This window comes from Plectrocnemia conspersa, unplaced genomic scaffold (genome assembly GCF_051122295.1).
Source record: "Plectrocnemia conspersa isolate PC_06_02 unplaced genomic scaffold, ASM5112229v1 ptg000005l, whole genome shotgun sequence".
NCBI classification, from domain to species: Eukaryota; Metazoa; Arthropoda; class Insecta; order Trichoptera; family Polycentropodidae; genus Plectrocnemia; species Plectrocnemia conspersa.
In genome coordinates this window covers 7,993,517-8,019,984 of record NW_028277169.1, presented here as the reverse complement: position 1 = coordinate 8,019,984, position 26,468 = coordinate 7,993,517, and the positions used below count along the sequence as shown (strand labels likewise).

General features: G+C 29.8%; 2 protein-coding genes and 1 long non-coding RNA gene across 45 annotated transcripts in view; 1 reads left to right on the top strand and 2 right to left on the bottom strand.

Moving 5' to 3' along the window:
- LOC148234762 (uncharacterized) overlaps positions 1 to 26,468 on the top strand; it is a 564,675-nt gene that overhangs the window by 12,775 nt on the left and 525,432 nt on the right. The window lies entirely within an intron of this gene.
- Positions 10,988 to 16,407, bottom strand: LOC148234780 (baculoviral IAP repeat-containing protein 3-like). The gene is made up of 4 exons (XM_088187255.1): positions 16,312 to 16,407; positions 14,807 to 15,361; positions 11,797 to 11,913; positions 10,988 to 11,578 (listed from the first exon to the last, which is right to left on the bottom strand). Exons 1-4 carry the CDS (start codon positions 16,351 to 16,353, stop codon positions 11,003 to 11,005), a joined length of 1,290 nt encoding a protein of 429 aa, XP_088043381.1. The 5' UTR covers positions 16,354 to 16,407; the 3' UTR covers positions 10,988 to 11,002.
- On the bottom strand, positions 17,467 to 21,696 carry LOC148234779 (uncharacterized). Its single transcript, XR_015809823.1, has 2 exons — positions 19,108 to 21,696; positions 17,467 to 18,440 (listed from the first exon to the last, which is right to left on the bottom strand). It is a non-coding gene; the product is annotated as an uncharacterized LOC148234779 (long non-coding RNA).

Genomic DNA, 26,468 nt, shown 5'->3' with positions numbered 1-26,468 from the left:
AAACGAATTCATTCGTAAATTTATCGATTATATCGACCGCACCTTTCGATTGGTATTTTTATTTCGCATCTCGATTAACTTTTGCTTCTGTGACATATGATGTGTTGTAGTTTATACAAATCCAGACAACTGGTATATACAGATCTTAGTTTTGTTGGCAAAAGCTTCTGAGGTATTTTCTTCTTATTTTTTCGCAGCTTACTAAGATTTAGGGTCCATTTTACACCCAGAAGTCATTAGAAGTTGTTACACATTTTAATTGACCCACGCCAAAGCAAGTTAATTCTTAGTAAATTTGATTTTGTAGCATCACAGCTTTTAAGAAATCAACGACGCTTTCAAATTCTCAGCCATTATTGGAATAATAATTATTGCTTTCGGATTTCTTGGCCATTACGTTCAGAAGATGCTGGTTTCTCGGCGGATGATTGTGGACGTTCTTCGTGTAAACAATATGGCCATCCATGGTTTTTATGCAAGCATGACAACCACGACTATTGTGCGTCGAACAGTGCCATCTTTTATGAGCTCCAGCACCGGAAGTCTTTTGATAGCTAAAAGTGTAGCCCTCGATTTGGATCATCTGTGCTCCTTTTTGAGATAATGTATACCTCGCCGCTGTGAAACAAATAAAGAGTTATTAGATCTTAAGCATTCTTCAAAAAAAAACTTGGCACTATAAAATAAAACTATTTTATTATATTTAAATGTATTTTAATGTCACTATATAAATGTAAAAAAATATGATATATTACAGATCAGTATGTTTAACTTTTCGCATATTTTTAATATAAAACAGTATTTTGTGAGGGTCGGTTTATTTGGTTGGTCACGAGACGAGTGGTTCTGCAGTAGCGTTTGATCACGTCGAGGTCGCCAATTTGCCAGACGGATGATGACTGGTGACAATGAGAGATTTTGTTGACATTGTGGTTATTGAGTGAATGTAATGAGTCCGTCGGATGAGGTGCCGCCGACCGTCGTCGTAGTAGTCGCACAAACAAATGTTAACTACGTAATAGTGTTACTATTTTAACTCGCGGTGAACCAAATAAATCAGCCCATACATTATTGTTGTAAGTCAAATATATTGTGTCATATCAGTTTTTGGCGGATGCGAATGCGATCCTCTCGCGTGAGTAATTACGTTCTCTACCACGTAGATGCAAGCAGGGCAGAATTTTCCTTTTCCAGCACCTGAAGAACAACGCCATCTTTCTTTTTTATCGTGAGTGGTAGTTCCTCGCTTGTGAAGAGAGTAGGTGTAGCCGTCAAGGAGGATCATCTTGTTACCGAGTTTCGATGTTGTGTATTTGGGATACGCTGCAATAAATTCTATGCATTAGTATGGTATATATTTTATTTACTTATAAATGTTTTTTTTTGTTACTTTTAAAAATCCTTAAGAGGGCGAAAAAACAATTATCACTTCTCGGAAGTCAAAAATTCACGTCAAAAGCAATAAAATCGTATCGGCGCCGTCGAAATGGAAACGCTCGGTAACGAAGATTCCTACTGCGAATCTTTGACATTCGTTATTTTTATAGTAAATTTTTATTTGCTCACTAAAAATATACCAATCGTGTTTAATGTCACTTAACACTAGTTTAGATCCTGTTACTGAAAAATAATGAATCTAATTTTACAGTAGGTATTGCAAAATAACCTTCTATATCTCGATTAGCATATATTAGCGAATACATAGCATCTTTTACTTCCATTGGGATTTCACTTCCGTCAAAAATTACCTTGAGAATTTCTACCAGTTACTTCCAACTTAAGACACGCGAGTGTTCATTTGAAATCGCACCAAGCAGAGCTACGCCGATGCCTTTAACAAGATTTATACGAAAGAAAAAGCAACCGCTTCTCTCTTCACGTCAACCCTGTTTCAGTTACAAAGTCATATCTCACAAATGGTAAGTTATATTTTTAAAAACAAAACGATACATGCGTTGCTAAGCATAATGCATTATAAAACAGTTATTGACTATATATTATAAAAATATCTGCCCTTCATTATTTTTATAGTAAATAACTTTTATTTGTTCTGAATAATTGATCAATATTTATTTAAATAACACCAAACATACACCAATAGTTAATAATATCACTTAATACTAGTTGAGATCCTGGTCCTGAAAAATAAACGTTAAATTTATTGTTTATCTAGAAAACGCGACTTAGTAACTATTGAGATTAAAACAGGTTATATATTACATTAAATTACGATTAATAGTTTTTGGTACAGACATATGCCAATATTAAACACACAATCGAACAATTACATATATATTAGCCTAAATTATATTTTTAGAATATGCAATTGACTATTATCTGAAATGGCACAATTATTTAAAAATATGGATTTGACTAGATTCATTGCGTCTGACGCTTAAACTATAATACAAATGGTTCATGTAATTAATTTTGTTACACTGAAAACTCCAACAAAAGTTTGCCATACTTACAATAATTAAAACATTAGTATTACATAAGAAAAATATTCCATAATATATATTATTCGTTTTGTAAAGTGTATTATACAATACCAGGTACTGAAAGTTTTCAAACCTTAACCTTAACAGATGACAACAGTAATTTAAATCATGATTCAAATGTGCATTGGTATATAACATAGAACAGATGTTACAGCTCCAACTCCGAACATTGCACTGTTACATATAGTCAGTATTGCTCTATTGATGCGAGATTTATTTAACTAAAACGTTGTAAAAATGGTGTACTTTGACCATCTGATGCCATATTTTTTTAATGTTAATATTATAAATATTTTAATACTTCAAGTGACTCGCATATCTTGAAGAATGCCAACTTAATACTAACAAGTGTGGTATTTATTCTACTATGCCATCAAGGGCAACATTAATGATAATCACTCGTCTACAAACACATCGTAGAGAATCGCATACATTATCCATTTAAATGGATTATATTTAAACATGTGCCAAAAAACGACTCGTAAAACTAAAAGAAAACAATATTTAGAAGCGCCTCATTAGCTGTCTCGCTATCTTTGGTATTGGCACTCGGCAACGACTCGTCAAATATCTGACATTATTGCGATTCTTGACTGGCGGATGACTGTGAGAGTCTCTCGCGTGTATTATAGTGTTTTCTTTTACTCTCAGAAAAGCAGAGCAAGGTATCTTTTTGCTATTGGTAGAACAACGCCATCTCTCGTTTTTTTCGTTCATGTGCTGAATGCAGTAAGTGTATCCGTTCAGCAGGATCAATCTGGTGCCTCTCATCGATATGATGTAAGTAGCTGTAAAGCATCAAAGGAGGGTGTTAGTAAAGTTATGGGGCGTTAGCGCTATGAACAGGCAATTGGAATATGGAAGACGACATTAATCAGCATGCTCAAGTTTCTAAAATGAATATATCTTTTTTTATAATTTATTTTACAAAATATATACTATTGATACAAAATGTTAAGAATATACATTAATATAGTTTAAGTTTCTAGGCGGATGGTTGTGCCTGTTGTTAATTTGGACGACAACGTTCTTTTGAGTGTGAAGATATGCGCTACATCCTCTTCCACTGTGAGTGGAACAACGCCAACGGGATTTAGTCTGGCCTCTGCTTACTTGGCAGAATGTGTAGTCTCCAAATTTGACCAGTGTGGTACCTCGTGTGGATAGTATGTACGAAACTGTAAATGAAGATCATGTTAACACTTTAGCTATAGGTATAAATATATTTTCAAAAATATGAATTGTTTTAGGAAATGATGACATGAAAGTCATGGCTATTTACATTAAAAAAAAGTGCGACAGCAATACACAAAGCATAGTTTGAGAAGCCACCACCAAATTTAACGCACAAAACATGAATACAAGGTGGCGCATAAAATACTACTCAATTTGCTTCATCTATAACTTTAAAAGTAAATTTAAAAACCTAAACTGTATTATTATATATTTTTATTAGGGTTTCTAAGTTTTGAAAAATCAAATATAAAAATGATGCTGGTAAAATGTCGGCCTTTAGCGTTGCTGAAAAGTTGCGGCCTCTTTACAGCATAATCTATTATTTGTTGTAAGAATTCTATGTCTAATTCATTATCATTATCATTAGAAATACTGATGTATACTTAAAAATTAAATAAAAATAATCTAGCAAATTATAATTTAATATTCTGTAAAAAAATATTAAATGCTTATGCTAGTGTGAAATTAACATAATATTTACTAAATTATGTTTTTACTTGTTTTTCTGTTCAACAACTGTCATTCTGTGGCTTGATTGTTTTTGCTATATAATTAGTGATTTTAATTAGACTTTAAAATTATTTTTCGAGAAAAATGGAAAATCAAAAATTTTCATTTTAAGAAAAATTTACCGATTTCTTAAAAACATGAATTTATCATTTTTTGAATAAAAATCAAATTTGTATGAATGTTTTAAAACGTTTTACAACCGCTACATTTTTATATTACTGCATAAGAAAGGGTGGGTCTGTACCAGATGTTTGAATATATGCATATTTTCTTAGATTTGAATGTTAAAAAATCATTTACGATTATCTCAACTATTCTAATAAGTTTATAGCGATTTTTATCCATGACGTTTGACAGTCATTTCTTCATAAAAAACATAAAATCGCCCATTGAATCCGAACATAAACTAAAAAATTAAGAAAGTAGAACAGTTTTCGATATATTGCTAAATTTCTGTATTTATCATTCTCAAAAAAAGTGTTTTACTAAATCTCTGTTTAAAGTTAAATATCTCTGGTTCTAGTAAGCCGATTAAATAAAGTCAAGATAATCATCTGATTTTATTTATCATTTATGCTTTATAATCAACTTCTAAATTTTTTAACCGACAGCAGCTTATTTTCTTTGTAATTAATCGGAACAAAAAAAACTTTTTGTAGTTTACAGTATAATACAATAATTTTTTTCTTAAATTTTGCTAAAAATGTCTAATACGTCCCTAAGTCGAGAATCTGATTGGAAAGTATTATATAAACAGTTGTTAAATTCAACTATTTTTAATTTGGTATAAAAAAATTCCAATCGGCCTACTAGAACCGAAGATATTTATAATTAAATAAAAACATATTTTTTTAAAAATAAAAAATACGGAAATTTAGCAATATATCGAAAACTGTTCTACTTTTATAATTTTCGGATTCATCAAATGACGTCAAATGTCATGGGTCAGTTTTTTTTACAATTTGTGAACTAGTGTAATCAGATGAGAAAAAAACCCCCGCATGGGAATCGGCAGATTGCAAAAATGTTGGGGGGCTTTTCAAAGAGTCGTTTTACAATTAAATTTCTTAACAAAAAATGAGCAAAGATGGCTGATTCCAATTTAGATGGCTTTTTGAAAAAATATTTGTAGAATAATGTGTGATAAAGAACCTACTAATATATTTTAATTATTATAAACAATATAATTTACATGCTTAAATAATAGCAAAAAAATATTGAAAAAATTAAAACTTAAGGATATATCACATATATAAAGATAACTACAATAATATATTATTATAATCGCATACCATATATAACATATATATTTTTATTAATAAAAAAGTCTCGAGGAAATTAAGAAGTAAAAATAAAAAATCTTATTTCTCGAGAAACCAGAATGCCTATTTACTACTAAACAATTTTGTTTTGCATTAATTTTTTGTGGCGGCCAATATGTGATACAAATGAAAAAAAAAATATATTTCAATGGCGCGACGATTTAGAATATCTTTATCAGTGATAATTCTAACTGTTCCTCAATCCTCATTTTTTTTTAAAAACATATGTATATTAAAGTGTATGAGTACGAGTATATTAAAATTTTGAAAGGTGATGTTCACTCACATTTATCGGCATCTAATTATACATGTCTCACAGCGTTCTAATGCTACCAGATTTGGTCAAATTTATGGCAAAGCCTTTCCAACCAAAACTGTCCCGATCTAACTATTTTCCTAGTCCATATATATGTCATTATCAAAACATACCTCAATATCAACACACCACTCATTAAACCTCTTTCATAATAGAGTTTCTTTCTGAGTCATGTTGCCGTGAAGTTTGGCAATTTACTCTGATTTTTGTGCAGCAGAATATTGCTTTTATGGTGGGTTTGTACCATCTGCGATATAAAGCGAAAATTGTGAGATCACTATAACTACCACCTGAACAACAAAAAGAGAAATCTCTCATAATATAAATTTATCAACTCATTTACATATATAATAGTTATTGAAAAAAATACCGGCAATTATTGGTTGTCTAGTTGTATTTTTATGACTAGGTGTTCATTTTTAAGAACTATCAAGATTACGATTGCATAAATTGCAACTGTCAAAAGTATCAAAAATAGCGATCATTTCTTATAGTGCCATACTATTTGCGCCACGTTCACTAATGTTACCACTAATGATAATGTCTTATTCTCACGAATCATTTAAAAATGCCTCACCCGCACTTACGCAGAAAAAGTTTTGACAGCTGTGTATAACTATATTTGTTGTAGATTGTTTAAAGACATGCTTAATATTATATACCATGCTCCGCTCAAGATTTGGATATAACTGTTACATAAAATGGCGTCTAATATTTAATAGTTGTATAGATATTTCAAAGCTCAAACGTTGATTTCGAAATTCTAATTATTTACATCTATCTAAAAATGTTTAAAATAGCTTTTTCCATAATATTCCGTGCGACCAAATTAAAATGATATAGGTCGCATATGTTACGAAGCATATGTACTATAAAAATATACAATAAAACATTTTTTTTGTATAAGGATCGACTTTCGTCACATAAAAACGCAGTAAAAACTCGATACATCTGTGCATCCTATGCCGTTATCTCCACAAAGGTATCTGTGTTAAGATATACCATTTAATGGTTAACTATTAAAATTCATTTGTAAAAATATAAGTTTGTGTTTTTCTAATCAGATCTTTATATTTACGGATTTTACAGTAAATAGGGAGTATAACTGAAAAATATTTAAATCCAATATCAATTAAAATCGCTAAAAACATTTTTAGTGAAAAATTATTAAAATTATTATATGCGCGAAAAATTCAGAATTTACGTCATAGCGCTCGCGCGCATTCAGCCATGAAAAATTCATGCCGTCAGAGCTCACTGTCCGTAAGTTTTTGCTTTTTTAGCATACAAACAAGTCAATATAAAAAATATAATTAGGTAAAAACTGCTATCTGCTACAGTATCTATATGTATGTACAGAATACTTGTACCAAATATTTAAGATGATTTATCTTATTATTATATTTTTTAATCATAAAATGAAAAACAGGTTTATTAAAATATAAATATACTTAATACATAAAAGCATAATATAAACCTTTATTTTAAAAATTATCTAAAACATTTTGATAATGTGATTTTTATATATGTATGCATATTATATATATTACATTAGTTGCAAAATATAATTTTACAAATTGTGAAAATTTATAAAACATTTTGGATGTAAAGGAACTTTGCAATTCTCACATGCAAATACTGTTTTAATTTTACAATATTTACAGCTTTTACTTGGTTGTCCAGATAACACTAAATGTCTGTTATGAAGATTTTCGAAATTCGTTCTCCAGAGTGGCTGTTGTACGAAAGTACCGCGAGCTATAAACATATATATCATATTGTAAAAAAACTATTTCAGACCAAAACATATTTTTATATTTATAATGTATTGTAATATTGTTTCTTAATTGATGATTTTATATCAAGTTGAATAAGAAAAATATAAAAATTAAAATATTTTTATAGTGTTGCAACTTATAAAATACACTATTCTCATTCCACCCATAAATAGTCGCTCTAAAAGTTGGTACACACCGAGAAGAGCCCTTCATTAAACATTTCCACCAGATGCTCCTAACATATGGGAGTTCATAGTTCGCACCAAGAAGACGCTAAGCTTCTAACGAATACAGCCGCTTCCCTCTTCACGTCAACGTCCAAAATCCAGAGTTCAACGCAATCTTTAGAGATGATAAAATTCTACAGATGCAAAAACTGTAATTGACAATAAAAATATTTAAAATTGTTTAAAATTGTAAAAACTTTAAATTGTTTAGATAAGATACTTACAATTATATTTATCTACATAATAATTGATAAGATATGTTTTGTTTTAAATATATGTTATTATTGTTAGAAATAATATGAAGTGGAAAATTTTATTTGTCATAAATATGATTAATATTGCATTGCTTGAATAATCTGCTATATTGAATACTAAGTAATCAATTTAATACTGCCGATGATTGTAAAAATTATATGTATGTAAGATTAAGCTGATAAATTAAATTCTAAGTAATCTATTTAATAATTGTCGATTGTAAGAATAAAAGATATACTAATAAATAAATAAATCATTCGTACGTCTGAGTTCAAGATTTACGATAGTAGTTTTCAGCTGCTCTATGCACTGAGGTTGGAGACCACCCATCCAAATAAAAATCACTTATTGTTCACATTGACCGTGAAAAAAGGACTTGTCGAATGTCGGTGTGTACTGATACCGGGAGTACTGAAAATATTTTGTTATGGTTTTTTGAAATTCGTTCATTTTATTTGTTGAAAACGATATCTACACGGCTTTTTGTAGGAAATACAGATAAGTAGTTTTTATCAGGGTAGGATATAAAAGTAGAATATTATAATCAGTTTTAGTCCTATATCACGGACTACTGCTCCGAACATTGCTCTCATGAAAACTGCTCCCACGGTATATAAATTAAGCACACAGAACAACGCTCTCATAGAATATTACTCACACGGAACATTGCTCACATTTTTTTTATTATGTTATGCATGTCATTGTTTTTGTTTATGTTTATAAATATGATTTAATTTAAATGGATTGTTTTTATTTTGTGTTTTACATATTTTTTTAGTGTATTTAAAATCTAATAATATTATAAAGAACATATTAAAAGTATTTAAAATATCGCGTATGAATATCTATTAAAAATTTGATTAAATTACCGGGTTGCTGAAATAACATTTTTTTAAATTACCGGATTACTGAGATTATATTGCTTTTTTATGTCTCGTAGTTTGGAATTTTCGACATTTCTTGTAAGTGATTTTATCTTGCATTAGATAGGGCCGCGTTACTAGATTTTCCAAATCTATAATTTGGCAAATTAAAGTGGCGTTTCTTTTACAACGTGTGAATTTCTGGCACAATGCACATAAAACATGAATAAAAAAAAACTCGAGTTAGTATAGAGATTCCCATTGCGACGGCAACGGCATGATTTTATTGCTTTTGACGTGGATTTTTGACTTCTGAGAAAGGATAATTATTTTTTGCGTTCTTCTATTGACCAAAATTCGGTTTTGATGTACTTCTTAGAAGTCATAATATGCTATAATATAGATTCTTAGGGTTCGCTTGTGCGAACGCTCGTTACCGAGCGTTCCCACTGCGACGGCGCCGACACGATTGTATTGCCTTTGATGTGGATTTATGACTTCTGAGAAGCGATAATTATTTTTTGCACTCTTCTACTGGCCAAAATTCATTTTTGATGTACTTCTTAGAAATCGCAATATAATAATAATTTCGCGCGGGGATCCTTAGGGCTCGCTCGCCTTGCCTTAACGCTGGGCTAACCTTTTTTTAATGTAACAGTTTCTTGTACGTCAGAAAATTTTCAAATATTCTCCATACTAATACGTGTAAATCTACGCGGCAAATGTTTCTATGTTGATTTTGTATTTATTCTAAAAAAGAATATTTATATACAAATAAAGGCCAGCGACTATTTCACAAACTGCATTCATAATATACTGAATACCGAATATTTAATATATATATACAGATTGTGCTATATGTTTTTGTATTTTTAAATCGCTTCTAAGCAAGAGTTTGCTCATTGGAAATTTAGTTGCAATGGGTCGCTTCACAGGGGAACAAAAAGCGTTCTGCGCAAAACAGTTTTTTACAAAATCAACGAGTCTTATGCGCCTTTTTCGCGCTCACTAGCGATTACACAGTGTGAATTGATGTCCGTGTGTTAATTTAATTAAGTAGTGGCTCAGAAAGTTTAACGCTTAATAGGAAGAAAATGGGTCTCCACGGAGCAGGAGAAGCGAAGAGAATGTCGCGCAAGTTAATGAGCCTACACGAGAAGATCCGGGTTTGTCGACTCGCAAGCGTTCTGCTGCTGTAGAGATACCAAGATCAACTTAGCGTCGAATTTTAAAACTAGACTTGAAACAACACCCACATAAGATACAATTAGTGCAAGATTGGACAACCTGCCATACATTTAATGTAACTGAAATGTTTCATAACAAACTGATTCAACTTCAACACCCCTTGATTTTTTTATGGGGTTATAGTCGTGTTTACTTGAATAAACCAGTCATAATAACACAACTTAAGGCGAATATTCGTTGAGAGATCCCACGAACTTTGTGTCATGGTGTTTCAAACCTAGCATCTCCAAATGTGGGCTCCGGAAGGTGGTTATAGTTCTCGGTCGCGTCCACGTTTCTTGCATGTAAGTCTAGAACTGCAGCACCTGCCAACTCTTCTCTGGCAAAGGTCGTTCGTCTGCTCAATACTGTGCATTTGACATTTTCTCGTGCACATATGGGGTTTTGGTTCAATTCGTGTTGGACAATGCACACCTGTTCTTTTATTTTATTTTCGTGTTTTTACTTATATGTGTATGTGTGTGAGAGTGCGTATATGAATTTGTATGTATGCATACATATATACATATGTATATATTTGTATAATTTTATTAAATAAATAATAATAATAATATTAGTTAATACACTATTGCGTACCAGCAGCCAACGTGCTACAACCAAAAATATCATTATTAAATTAAGAATTGAATAAAATGCATTATTACTTGATATTTTATATATTTTATTATTACAATAAAAAAGGTTTAAATATTGTAGTAAATAGGTACTAATATTAGGGAACAGATCAATAATATCCAAAAAGTTCTTCAGTCACTAATTATTCCTATACTTGCCGTTGATTGAAAAGCAAGGGTTTTTCTAGGCGTAGCTTGCAATTCCTGCATGTATGGACATGAATCTGACCATTTTAAGTGTTCATCGATAGGTTCGTCCGATTTATCCCACATGTGGATAACTACTGCACAATAAAAGCACTTCGTTTTATCACTTCTGTTTAAGTAAAATAATCCAGCATTAACTAAATCTCCTTTCTTCTGATGCTTGCGCTTCGGCCAAAGTTTGAAGGACTCGTAGCGCGATTTGTAAGTTGCAAACTCTTTGTGCTCTGGCGCAAAGCTTAAATTGTAAATGTCGCTGTTTAAAAATGGACAAATGGAACAAAATATCCAGTGTCTGACAGTGGGATCATATTTCACGTTCCATGTAGTTGCATTTAGAGAGCACGAGAAGCATTTCACCTTGTCTCTATTAAAATGGAATCCAGCACGTGCTAAACGTTCATAGTTGGGGTACTTCGTTGTAGCTTGATTGTCCACGAATGATGCGATGCGATGTGAAAATTGGCTGTAGTCGTAAACAGTCGGAAGTATGTCTACATTCCACTGAAAAATATAATTTAATGAAATAGCACTCTATATACAAATATACTCATTCATTTTTTTAAGAAAATGATATTGTATCATAGCATATTTTGGTAGACTATTTTTAAAATTCTCACTAAATTTTCATAGCTTTCATGATTTTGCTAAATTTATCAATATTACAGACCTTAATTATTTTATAATGAAAATGTTTTATTCAAGCATAATCTTGCACTTACTTGAATATGGGGTAAACAGTTTGAAATTTGTGCAAAACGTTCAAACATTTCAATGTGACTGTTTGCGAACGCCAATGGAATTTGACTGAGCAAAAAGATACCACATATTGATTTTATCTATAATATATGTTATCTTTGAATTTTAATACTCAATTATTTAATATGCAAATAGCTCAGATAATTTATGCAATATAAAAATACACTTTGTTTTAATTAACCAATTAAATTCGACAAGTATTTTGAATCTTTTTGTTTAAAAAATGTGTCAAAATACCTTATGCCTCCACTACACTCTCTGGAAGTTGTCCGAACCGAAGCTACACTGAAGTCGGCCGAGATCTACGACTTCGAGTAAGCGCCCACACTGTCGGGGATCTCATAAGCCCGCGCGCTTCGCGGCGTAAATGACGTTCGGACGGCGGCTGCTGTCACGTACAGCCGGCATATTTGCGCGCGATCGAAGAAAGTGCCAAATAATCGCAATTATTAAATTGGTAAATTATTAAAAATACGCTACTGATAATTATAAAAGTTTGTGTGGGCACCCACCAATACAATATCAATGAAAACTTTTCGGTCATAAATATTCAATTTACGCAAAATCTTTGTCGGCTTTTCCAAATGCCATAAGGCATAAAAATGATACTTCAGAATACGAGCACCACATGTGTGACTATCCTAGAATTTGTCGCCATCGATTATAAATAAGAATTCGTTAAGGATGACATTTATATAAACCGATCTAGGAAAATATATAAGTATATTGGAAAAGATTTTTTTTAACAAAATCAAGTACCACTAATTATTTTTTAATGATTTAATTTTATATGAAAAAAAATATAATATAATAATTAATCCATTTTGGTGCCCTAAAATATTCAAAGATGTCAGTAAGAGTCTGTTGAAGTCCCCGTTAAGCATGTGGTATTATAACTTGACCACGTGACCACGATGCAGCGCTCGACATGCGTGTTAACCATAGGACGCCTACGCGCATACTGAAATTGAACCGAGATACTCGTTCTATACCAGTTTGCGAAAAACCATATCATTATCTCTCTCACTCTCGTTACTTAACACGCGAGAGAGCGAAAGGGGAAGTATTTCACTGCTCGCGCTCGAAAGAGCAGCTCCAACTTCGGTCCCTTTGACTTGGAAAAATGCCGACAATGTTCGGAAGCTCGGAAGTCGACTGAATTACCCCTACTTTACCTCCCATTCTCGGTAACCTAGGACAACTTCCGAGAGATTTTAGAGCAGGCAGAACCGATCTCGACCGAAGTAACCCACTATATTCTCCGTCCTTGGCCAACCTTGGCCAACTTCCAGAGAGTGTAGTGCAGGCATTATAATTATTAATGGGGCAGAAAGGCCAAATAAATCCATTTAGTAATCATTCGACCATTCACCAACATAAATTTTTAACAACAACGTTGGCAAGAAAGTATATTTAAAATGTTACTATATTAAAAATATTAATGGAAGCTTTATAAGGGACACAAATAATGACATTTTATGAATTAACCCTGAAGACAAATCGCCGTATAAAATTTTTATTTTTTTGATGTAATTAATTGCATTTTAAAATATATATATTTCTGTAAATATATTTTCTATATATGTAAATGTATATCTGGAATATGTATGTAATTTGTATCACTTTTTAAAAAAAATATTTACGACGTATACGACTTTCTTCTTGTCATTCGACACGCGCGAATGTATGTGTGTAAAAATTGGAAGCAGTGACGTTCACTGCACTAGACTTTCTAAAACGCAAACAGTGGATTTCCATTCCAATGAATAAAAAATAGTAATCTTTGTTTATTTTGATTTTTGTTGCCCGCGTAGTTTCGCAACAATTAAGAGATCCTAGTCTATTATTTTAGTCAAACGCATCAATAAAACACACGTTAACATTTTTTTTTATTTTTTTATTAAATCTTCCGTTGTAACCTGACAGGCGTAAGCCCAATGCATTACAACGGGGTAAATCTGTACCGACTATGTTTAATTAATTTATAACTAATAGACACTGCAGCTGGTGACAATTTTTTTTATAATAGCGCATTTTTTTATAAATAAAAATTTGCGTACCGCTGCCGGGGTTCGAACCCACAACCTCAGAGTTACTAGTCTGAGATGTTACTGACTACAAGTAAGTATTAACCACCAGACTGCAAGTCTGGGAATCGGTGACATCTGTATAATTTATTATAAATTATTAGGTGAATCATAATTTATAATCAACATGTCACTTTGCAGTTAGAGCCGGTTTTAATAATACCGCATTTTTGTATATACAAATAAAAAATGTTAGCCACTTGGTTGGTTGTTAATACCAAGTTGTAAGTATAAATGTTAAGGCCAAGAAAAAAGGTTTACGGCCAATACAAAAACAACAGGGTTAAAATAGACAAGATTGAAATTGACGTTGGCATCTATATTATTAGTTGTATTTTTTTTTTATCATATATGGATTTTAGAACCACTATTGATTAAATACATGGTTTATTTTCCTTATGATTCGATTTGATTTATGTTTATTGTATTTGTTATATTAAAAGAAAAAAAATATGTTCAAATATTTATTTATTTTGTATAAATTATTGACACAAGATAATAATTGTGCCATAAATTTATTTAAACGAGTCATAATAAAATAATAGAATATAATAAAAATGCACATACAAAGAAGAAAAAATATTAAAATTTAATAGTATTATATATAAATAAAAATTGTTAAAAAAAAAATAATTATGTAATATAAATAATTTTATCAACGTCAACGCATTACAATTTTTAATTAAATAATTCTGTAAATTCAATTTTCGTGCGGTTTTTATAGTTACTAATAAAACTTCATCTAAGCATTGCAAATGTTTTTTTTTCAGTAATATGAGATCAAATCCGTATATATTTATTTACATTATTAATATAATACATGCAGTAAATGCAAACAATATTCATAATTTTCAAACTAAACGTTTGAAATTACTTAATCACTAACTAATTCTACGCTTGACAATGCCAGCTTTTTATCAGGGGAGGCCAATAATTCTTTAATGTACGGGCATAACGGTGACCATTTTTGGTGTTCATCAATAGGATTGTCAGTTTTTTCCCACATGTGGATAACTACATCACAGTAAAAGCATTTTGTTCTGTCGCTTTCATTCAAGTAATAAAATCCTGCGTTGGTCAGATCCTCTTTTTTTTGCCAGTTTTGCTTCGGCCAATATTTGAAAGTATCGTAACGCGATTTATATGTTATATATGCTTTTTGTTCTGGGGCACAGTCCAAACTGTAAATGTCGGTGTTCAAAAAATTACATTGTGGACTCAATATCCAATGCCTGACAGTGGTATCAACATTTAAGGTCCACGCGGTTGCATTCAGAGAGCAGCTGTAGCATTTCACATTTCTATCTTCGTAAAAAAAACCGGCATGTGCTAAATGTTCATAGTTTGGATAGATATATGTAGTGTTGTTGTTAAGGAATGATGCTTTGCGATCTGAGAAGCAACTGAAGTCATATTTTATTGGTGGTGGTGTAGTTCTCCACTGAAAAGACAAGATGTATCATTATTATGGAAATATGCGACAAGTGATTTTTCACGTTTAATGCGTATTTGCAATAAGACTTACCTTGCTAAATAGTCCCCACATTTGTAATATACAATTTTTTAATTTATTTCTTGAATTATATCACTGCATTTTTTTATTGGATCAGTTTTAATATTATTATTATGGAAATATGATAACCTGCATCATAAAGCTGTTGATATAATAAGAACCAACTAAACATATTTTATGGTGATTACGCGTTGCGTGTAGTTAGTCATTATTAATTTTGTGTAACACCTGTATAAAGCAGGTTATCATATTTCCATATAAATGATACTAGAACTTAAGATAACATATCACGATATGAATAACTGTGAATTACCGTGAGTCAATGACAAATGCTATGATTCAATTTAAGACGAAAATTGTATATTACAAATATAGGAACAATTTGGAAAAGTAGAAAAAACTTATTATAAATACGCATTAACCGTGAGAAAGCACTTGTCGCATATACACGTTAAAAGCTAAAAAAAAAAAAAAAATTTTGTAATAATTTATAATATATATAGTCTTATAGTATGTAGGTCCGTTATTTTCATAGTGAAATAGTAACATTTAATTGGTCGAAAAATAAGAAATGTTGATTAATAATGTAAGGAAGGAAAATGACGGATTCAACCAACTATTTACCGGATTTTCCGAATGTGGATCTAGGATCGTCTTTGCTAGATGGATATGGATATGAGCTGGAAATAAAATACGAAGCTAGATGAGCAAAGTGCAAATTGTAAAACAACCTTTGAATGTTTCTTATCAGAATAATCTAATCACAATCAAACAGTATAACAAACAAATTGTGTTGGCAAAACTAAGAACAATTAAAATTAATAAATTTCGGTTGTAAAAATATGTTATGTGATATACAAAAACAATCATAAACTTACCTTACTGAAATAATCGACAATAGTTTCAGAAAGAATGAACATTGTTTTTTTGAGTTGCTCACAGTGTGATTCGAACACGACTGAAGATAATGTTATCGTTTTATCATTTATATATTTAATGTTTTTATTCAACGCAAATTACTTGTTCGTGTATATTATCTTTATCGATATCAGGATTTTTTTTAGATTAAGTATTAGATATCTACAAATGTTTACAATTTAATAATTTTACACGAAGGTGAATCTACTGAGGGGTTTACTTTATTTCATTGAAATTAATATTAGTAATACAGTGAAAACGAACACTGAAATAACAAAATTCCCAGTATAAATTTGTCCCCGAAAAACTTTCATACAAAATGTTTAAGAATGATCTCAGTATAACGAAATGATCTGAATTTAAGAATGACGTTACAACTTGATACAATATTTATCCGAATTCAATTTGTCCTTGACTTGGCTTGTGCCAGATGTGTTCATAAGCGACATTTAAGGTGTTTTGTCCGACCCTCAAACTATTTTTATAAAACATTTTTTTAGCAAATTGTATTGATTTTATTACAGTATCCTTAAAAATGGACAAAAACGATCTGTTAATATTGTAAGAGGTTATTTTGATACTGTAAATAAAAGTATATCATCTTTCTTACATTCAATATAACGATTTTTTTCATCGGTCTCGTGAGCTTCGTTATACTGAGATTTCGCTGTAAGATTTTCTAGATTTTTTTTCTCAGATAAAAGTATGTACAGTTCATTAAAAAAAATTTTGGGACGCTTTTTTTATAAGATTATTTGATCCCAACCGATGGTTTGCTCTCCACATCTCTCCACTAAGGGTGCATCAAAAAATTGTAATAATAGCAAATGTAAATTTAACTAAGCAACTCCAGTAATAAATATAATTTTAATTTTGCAGCGTGCAGTCACAAGATAGAGACCGGGTATCAGCTAGCTCCTGGAGTCGGTCGACGAGGTGGTTAATTATTCTGCGACCGACTAGGTTAAGTGATTTAAAAACGTCCAAGTAACTCAAATTCATCCTCGTGAAAACGCTATAATTAATCTATCAACCTCTAGGCGTACATCTTTTAATATTATTTTTTAGTACCATAGTAAAAGGTGTAGTTGTGACTTAATATTAAAGAGATTTCATTTTATTTTTTGCGTAAAAATTTTGATTCGTATTATTTTTCGGTCAATATTGTTTTACTATAATTTTTAATCGCAACGTTTCAAGGAAATTCAGCATTTTATTGTATGAAAAAATTGAAAGATTCATTCGGTCGCAGATGCGGACGTAGATGAATGGTCAATTTGCTTCATCCGCTCATTTAAAACTTATCACAGAAACAATATTTGTTGAAATTAAAGTTATATAATAAATTAAATGAGTGCAAAAATACTTCAATAGGGAAAGAAGAAATGCTATTTAGAAATAATAAGCAAAATATTGGTATATTAATTAACAGGACGGATTTAACAGCGTTGTTTGATCGTTTTTAGGCGGTCGGAAAAGTATAGAGATAATTCCGATTGCACGTTTGTTGGCCGCTAACCTTTTTTCGTAGCCTTAACATTTATACTTACAACTTGGTCTTAACAACCAACTACGTGGTTAATATTTTAATACTACATAATAAATCCTACACATACTAAATGTGCAATAATGTATTAGGCAAACCACCAAGCGTCTTACTGACTTGCAAAGTCACACAAATTCAGTCTAAAAAGTCTGAAAATATTAAAAATAATTAGTTAGATTTTTTTTGTTAATTATGTAAGAAAATAGTCATTAGTTTCTCAAACATCTGTGCTTAAAAATTTATTTAGAAATAATTTTTTACATTATTAAATTGCTGAATAAATATATGAAATCAGACAAAACACATATTACATTTTTTGTTAGTATAGCATATACAAACTATTAAAATATATTTAAAACTAATGGTTATGGTTGTGCACTATTTTAACAATTTTAGTATTTTCAGTGTGAATTTTCGCTTTACATTTTCCTGATATGCATCTCCAAATTGTCAAATTTCCGATGCAGTCTTCTGTATAGAATTTATAATCTCTAAACATCAGATGTCTCGTCCCGTGCATAGAAGTGACGAAAAAGTATTTATCTGAAATGATACAACATTTTTAATAAGTAAATATGAAACAATTTATTTATTAAAATTAAATAAAAAAAAAACGATTTATTTATATATATTTATTTTATAAAATTGTATAAAAAATAAATACTTATTAACTAAAATACAAAAGGCACATTAGCATCACTAATTTTAGTCATAAGTCATAATACAGTATTGCTTAAATTTATTTTTAAAGTATATAAAAATATTAGTAAAAATAGTAGTGTAGAGAATTATTATTATAAATATATAAATACAGTTCTAACATTACAAAGGCATATTATATTATTTGAGTATTATATTTATATATATATTTATATATTGTTTTAATTGTAACACCCAATAAAAAAATTATTCAACATCTTAAATAATTATTTTCGTTAATATATAATCGACAATTGATATTATGTTTGTGATTTAATTTATAATAATAATAATACATCGAACACTTCGTCATCTGCATGATTTAAAAAAAATACATTATCAGTTTAAACGCTTGATTAATAATAATAATAAAATTAGCAGTATATTATCCATAAAATATATGAAGCAAAAATTGTTCTTAGTCTATTGTTATGAACTTAAAATTCATGCATATTATAAGGGGAATGTTTAATTTGATTAATACTGGAGACGAAAATTTTTTGACGCTTACCGGTTAAAAGCGGGAGACGAGGATGTAACTCTTTTTGTACTGTGATGTTGGGATTACGTTTATCTACGCCAATATGTTGTAAGCAAATGAAATTATTTAAAATATTAATCAATACAATTTATAATGAAAAATTCCAAGTATATTAAATTTGTAATTATATTTTTGATAAGGCAATCAGTAAGGTAGAATTGTAAAAAGTTCACCTGCTATTATCGCTATCAATAAATTTATTATATGACTAACGCAAAAATAGGAAAAATATGCTTATCTTTTTGATAATATATTGCGTCTAATTTACTAACTTGAAGAAAAATAATTAAATATTGTTTTAAAATTTTTAAAATTGAAAATTATTCACCACATATGTACATATATTAAAAAAATATTTTTACGCATAGTTAAATTTTTAAAACCGTTAAGAACATATTTTTACTTATTTTTATCTAATGTTATAAATTGTATGTTCAGCAAAATATCTATTTATAATTATTAAAAAAATAATATTTTAGTGTTAAATGAAATTTTGATTTTTTTTGACGTTTTAACAAAAATGTCTTTAAGCATCTTTAAGAGATATTTGATCATTTTAAAAAAGTTTTTTACAACAATATAATTAGTGTACATTATTTTTATAACAAATTCTTTTCTCGCTAAGCGATAAGAAAATGCACCAAATTTTTTCTCATGGAGGATGCTGAAAATTATTTTTGACGAAACGTCGAATAGTATAACCCCACTGAATGCAGAGAAAATTTGTAAATTTAAAAATAATAATTTATGAAACATTACTAAAAAATATATGTTACTATAATTGCAGTTTTTTTAAATTATTAGTAGTAGAAATTACAGTAAAAATTGTATTTATCAAAAATATATTTAATATATGTCGCGAAGAATCTTCATAGTCTATTGTTATAAATTATAAGGGAAGTGTTGTTTTGTATGCACGAGACAAGAATCTTTGTTTCGCAACATGGTTAAAAACGGGAGAAAAGGACAAAACATTTTTGTACTACAATTTTGGGATTGCGTTTTCAAAATTTAATTAAAAATTCATAGGAATTTCGTTTAATGCTCCGAAATTTTCAACGCACATAAAAAATATAGTCCGGGCAGGTGACATATAATTACAAGTCATCCCTTCTATTCACTTTATTTAAGTAAAGTGTCAGATATAAATTTACTTAAAACACGTGAAGATTTTTCAATGCTAATTACTGTCGTATGACTAAACATTTCATAGATCAATACATATATAATTAATATTATTTTAGGTAATACAAAATTAATTTGGTTAAATTGTTCATTTAAAGATAAAAAATGCTTTTCTTATATATAGATTAAGCATATATTTATTGGGCTATTATTCATCATTAGTTAAAAAAAAAACAGTAATTGTATCAAATGTACAACATATAGTTAATGTTAATGTCTTAAAAGACGGCATACAAATTATTTATTCAATGCTATTTAACGTTATACAACTGTTTATATTTTGCTGTGGCAAAAAAAAATATGGCGCGGCGAGATAAGTGATGACTCATAGATGAAAATTTTGATGAATCATCTAAATTTTGTGTCTGATAAACCGCGCCAGAGAGAGCAAGACAAATGTTAATGGTCATCTGAGTTACTGACATGTTTAATCGCTCTTGAGAATGTCGCTCCGGCTGGACCAACTGGTCAGCTAGACCTCTCACAGAAAGAGAGAGCCTCTAGAGGGCCTGCCTCTAAACAGAAGATTGACAATGCAGTGAGTGCAACCCTAGATGTAACTTAACATATTGTAAATAATAAATAAAACCATTATAATCGGTTACATTACTTAAGAAATACAAAAGCGACATAGAATAGGTGAGTAATTAATTAATAACCGACCAATTCTGAAGGACGGCTGTAATCTTGCACATGAACATATTTGTTCTGTCGATGTTTACTTTGATCAAAATTTATTATATTTAAATTGTGTTAAAAATTATTAATGCAATAAACTTAAATATTTAAAATGGAACAATATGATAAATAAATTTATCACTAATACCATTTTATTTATATTAATCATTGAGCAAAATAAATTATACGACTAGGAGTTAATTGAATAATTAACCACTACTTTCTTATTCAGCTATTTTATGTCATTTCAATTTCAATATAGATTGATAAAAAAATTAGTTTCCAGTCATCGATTCTGAATTTTGGTAATGTTGGTCATGATAAGCTTTGCTTTCTTATCAGAGATTCCAGGTTTCGCGGGTACTTTGAGCAATTTTGGTTTAGGGACTGTCTTCTTTTTAGTGATGGGCTGTTCTCTCTGGGGATGATTGTGCAGTCCCATGGCGTAAATTACTTTATCGCCTACTGTGTGTATTCTGGCACGACATCTTCCCTTTTTTGAAGTGCAACGCCATATAATTTTCCCCTTGACTACAGATTCCTCGCAGAAGGAGAACTCGTTCACGATCATCAGGAGCTTGCCTTTTCTTGAGCGTATGAAATAAACATCTGAAAGGAAAGGGGATAGGGTTAGAAAATAATAAAAAATAATAATAAAAACATAAAAATAATTATAAAATAAAAAAAAATAAATAAATAAAACACAAAAAAAACAACTTGTAAATAATTTAATAAAAAGTTCATAAATATTTTTATTGTATTTTTATTTTACAAATTAATATTGAGCGTTCATAAAATACACATTATTCAATAAAAATAAATGGAATCCCACTTAAAAAATAAAATTTATTAATGTATTTTAACCCGTAAATTACTAAAATAATATAGCTAATGTATCACAATTATTCTTAGTTTACAACTATTCCAATATTGAATAAAAATTTGATGAAGTATTCGAATATATGTATGTATTAATATTTAATTATTTTTCGGTTTTTACAGATATTAATTTACTTAACCAATTAGTGGCAAAAATCAATTAATTGCATTTAAAATATAATTATTGGTTAAGTTAATCATTGGTGAAGGAAAATTTTTTTTTTTAATTTTCGATAAAAAATACCCTATAATTTTAGGTGCAAGTTCAAATTGAAGCATGTAAGTCAAGAGAAAGTAATTGTTTAAAACACATGGCATATGGCAAATGTTTTTCGCAAACTGAGATAGAATGAGTAGCTCGGTTCAATTTCAGTATGCGCGTAGGCGTCCTATGGTTAACACGCATGACGAGCGCTGCATCGTGGTCAAGTGGTCAAGTTATAATACCACATGCTTATCGGAGACTTCAACAGACTCTTACTGACATCTTTGAATATTTTAGGGCACCAAAAGGGATAAATTATATTTTTGATAGTATATTCTTCTAACAGATATCGTTATTATATTTTTTTCATATAAAATTAAATAATTAAAAAATAATTAGTGGTACTTGATTTTGTTAAAAAAAATCGTTTCGAATATCCTTATGTATTTTCCTAGATCGGTTTATATAAATGTCACACCATAACGAATTCTTATTTAGAATCGATGGCGACAAATTCTAGGATAGTCACAGATGTGGTGTTCGTATTCTGAAGTATCATTTTTATGCCTTATGACATTTTGCAAAAGCCGTCAAAGATTTTGCGTAAATTGAATATTTACGACCGAAAAGTTTTTACTGATATTGTATTGGTGAGTGCCCACACAAACTTTTATAATTATCAGTAGCGTAATTTTAATAATATGACAATTTAAAAATTGCGATTATTTGAAACATTTTTCGATCGCGCGCAAATATGCCAGTTGTACATGACAGCAGCCGCCGTGCGTACGTCATTCACGCCCGCCGTCCGGACGACATATGAAATTTGTGGCAGTGTGGCCGCTACTCGGAAGTCGGCGACCTTGGCCGAGTTCAGTTGAACTTCGGTTCGGACAACTTCCAGTGAGTGTAGTGCAAGCATTAGGAACATTCGGAAAAACGTTTTTTAATTTATTAAATTATTAACTTTTTTAAAACGTTGAAAATTCATTAGATACATTTCTGAGCTAAATACTTAAAACTATTTTGTAAAACTAAACGCATTTGTAGACAAACATTCTTCATAAATATAATCTGTTCGTTCCAGCCAAGTAGATTTCCAAGAAGCCTTGAAAGATACTACTCAAACGGTTTGTTACTTATAGTAAGAGCGTGCATATACAAAGAAAGATGTGGATTAAGAAGAGTCTTGTGATGTAAATAGCATAAACATAATTAAAAAATATATTAATCCTAGTTTTAGAGTGCTCTTTTCTGTATATTAATTGCTTCAAATTTTATGTGTGTCAAGGAATGGCAGTAACTATCTTGCTTTAGTTCCGCTGTGAATTTTGTGTGTTAACATTGATAAATATAAGGAACTCTTTTTCCTGAATCTAGAAAGAAACAGGTATAACCAACATAATATCAAGCGTGGTTATGCACGTTATAAAATCTAACAATAGTTCCATGAACGGTCGCCAGGGTAGCTTTACAATTTGTCTTTCGCTTGTTGCACTGCCACCGAATCATTCCATTGGTAGTGCTAGTGTGCTTAGAAAATCTATACTTTCCAATACTTATCACTAGGTTTCCCCTCATGGACTTTTCATATCTGGGCGCTGAAATAAAAAATCAATCAATCAATAATAATAATATTTTTGTGAATATAATAATTTCAGAAAGTTTCATAACATTCTGTGGACCCATACGCTTGGAGAAAATTAGAGGTTCTTTGTCAGGAGCTCATTGAGGAGCGCTGTCGCCGCCGCATCGCCGTGCAGATAAATAAAATCTCATGCGTAAATAACAAAAAAAAATAAGGAACATATAAGTTTAGTTGAGTTATTCTCCGATTGAGCATCCCCAGATATTTCTAAAACAAATAGCATTAATGAAAACTCTCCATTAAAAAAGACCGCAGTTAAATGTTATCATCATCAGTTAAATGTTATCAACCTCTATCCGAGAAGTCTGTTTAGACTTCTCAGCTACGCATAGTTTCCCAGCTACAATTTTTCAATAGAAAACTACGTCTACTCTTCCCAAAGATCATTCAAGAATTTAACTCCAAGCTAACAACTAAAATGGTAAAAAAGAGTTCTTTCTTAATTTCGACGTATTCAAAGTCACTATAAAGCGGATGCTGCACCTTGCAAGTAGTTTATAATAAATCAAGTTAGCATAAACACGAATAAATAAAAAATATCATATAGTGATAAGTTTGACAGTTATGTACTTGCAGTAAATTGTAGTGCGGCTCCTATTTGCATTAAATGTGCAGAAAATCATTTGACAATAGATTGTCTTCACGGAGATAAAACCAAAAGTTTGCAATAACTGCAGCTAAAGAAGATGTCTTAAAAATTAAAAATATAATGGAAAAAATAAATCAAAATCGATGTTTTTAGGAATACGATCGTTTTTCATACGCCCAGTTATTAAACAAGGTAATTACTAAAACAAACATCCGGTAAAATAGCAAGTAAGGATAAAAATATTATTAAAATGCAGCAACAAAAACAGCAATATGACTGTTAATTATGATCGAATAAAAATATTAGCATGGAACGCTAACAGTTTACACGATAAAAAATCAGAATTTTAACAGTTTTTCGCCAACGTAAAATGAACATTTCTCTTAATTTTTTAAACCTATTGATAAATATAAGAAAAAAAACTGTAAAAATATTGTACTCACCGACTGATTGAAGCTGAATTAGCTACATTTAGGATTAATACGCATTTTTTTTATTATCAACTCAGATTAGAGTTATTTAGGAACGAATTTCCCTTGAAACAATTGACTTTTTGTAGTAATGTAATTGTTTCTGTCATCTGCATAGCATCTGAGGAGTTTGGAAATCTAATAAAAAATCTCAATCCATAGGAATATTATTATAATAATTCATTTTATTATAATAAAATATATAATACATTTATTGCTAGTGCGCATTGTTTATTTTCATTACCGTTCCATCGTAGAAGTTAAGAACTGCTTTACAAGTTGTATTGAACCTTGATTTATAATTATTCCACTGGTTGTTTGTGTAAGTCTTAATTATAAAGTATAAATTATTATTACTACATATTATGTAGAATAATTAAAGTCCATAATATGTCCGTATTGTGTATTACTTAATAGGGATTTGGTTCCGATTATGTATAATAAATATTAGGTAATCCCGAAATGAATGTGTTTTTTTTGTTGTATATGTACCTAATTACATAATATTCCATATGAGCTAAAATAGCTTACTATTATTATTATTAGATCGATTTTAATTAATCGTGCGATTAGGAAAATTTAGGTAAACTTAATCTGTTATGATCGATTTAATTGGAATAAAAATTATAAAGATAGTGAAATCTCTTTGTAACGAATACCAAAATAACGAAATTCCCAGTATAACGAATCTTCAATTTATCCTGCCAATCTCCAATTTATACTGTCATTTATTTCGGTCAATGCAGCACTTCCTAAATGTAAATAAAAATCAATATTTTATGCTAATGCAATTAAAATGATTAAGAGGTAAAAAATGGTTTAAAGCATTAGAATAAAATTATATTTTAAATCAAAAAATAAAAATAAACATTTAAATGTGATTTTTTTGCTTCGTTTAAAAAACAACATTCATTTCGGGGTTCCCTAATATTTTTATTTATTATTTACAACATCAATGCAGTCAGGTAATTAACTTAAAATATACACACATACAATTTACATAGATTTTGAAATAAATTTGGAAAATAAATATTTTTTTTAATTTTCATATTATTCATAGGAATAGTTCTTAGATGGTGGGTGCTTGTGATCGTGCTTGACAAATATTATGCTATCATTGATTGTTATCAAATATGCCGAACATCCTTTGCCGCTGTGCGTAGAGCAAGTCCAACGTCTTTTCTCTGTATTTGAATTGTTTCTTTTGTAACAGTAAGTGTGATTTTTGAACAGTATCAATCTAGTACCCTTCTTTGATATGACGTAAATTCCTAAAATTAAAAAATAATTTTGTATTTTAGTATAATTTAAATAAAATAAAAATATACTGAAAAATAATAAATACAAATCACCGAATACAAAAAAAGTAATGCTTTAACAACAAATATTTTTTTTTTATTAAAAATGATACGTTTAATCGGTATTATTGTATTTTAATACTTACCTAATTCTACTATGGATTTTTAATCTTCATATCTTTATATTGCAGTATTTTATGTAAATATTTAAATCTCAGTTAAGCTATTTATTGCTTGAGTTTCAACAAGAGCATAATGCAAAAATATCTGTAATGCAATGGGCAGGGATGCCATTAAATTTAAAGTGTCAAAATTTGTTCTAAAAAATTCTACGTAAATGCTGGTAGACGCTAGGGGTTCTTAGTGAGGATATTAGGGC

Excerpts from the sequence above, each read along its gene's own strand:
- LOC148234780 (XM_088187255.1), bottom strand. The coding sequence starts at position 16,353 with ATGTTCATTCTTTCTGAAACTATTGTCGATTATTTCAGTAAG. Across the intron at positions 11,914-14,806 it reads CATTGTCAAGCGTAGAATTA|ATAAAATCAATATGTGGTAT; the intron begins GTTAGTGATTAA and ends CATATATTATAG. Across the intron at positions 11,579-11,796 it reads ACTGTTTACCCCATATTCAA|TGGAATGTAGACATACTTCC; the intron begins GTAAGTGCAAGA and ends TATATTTTTCAG.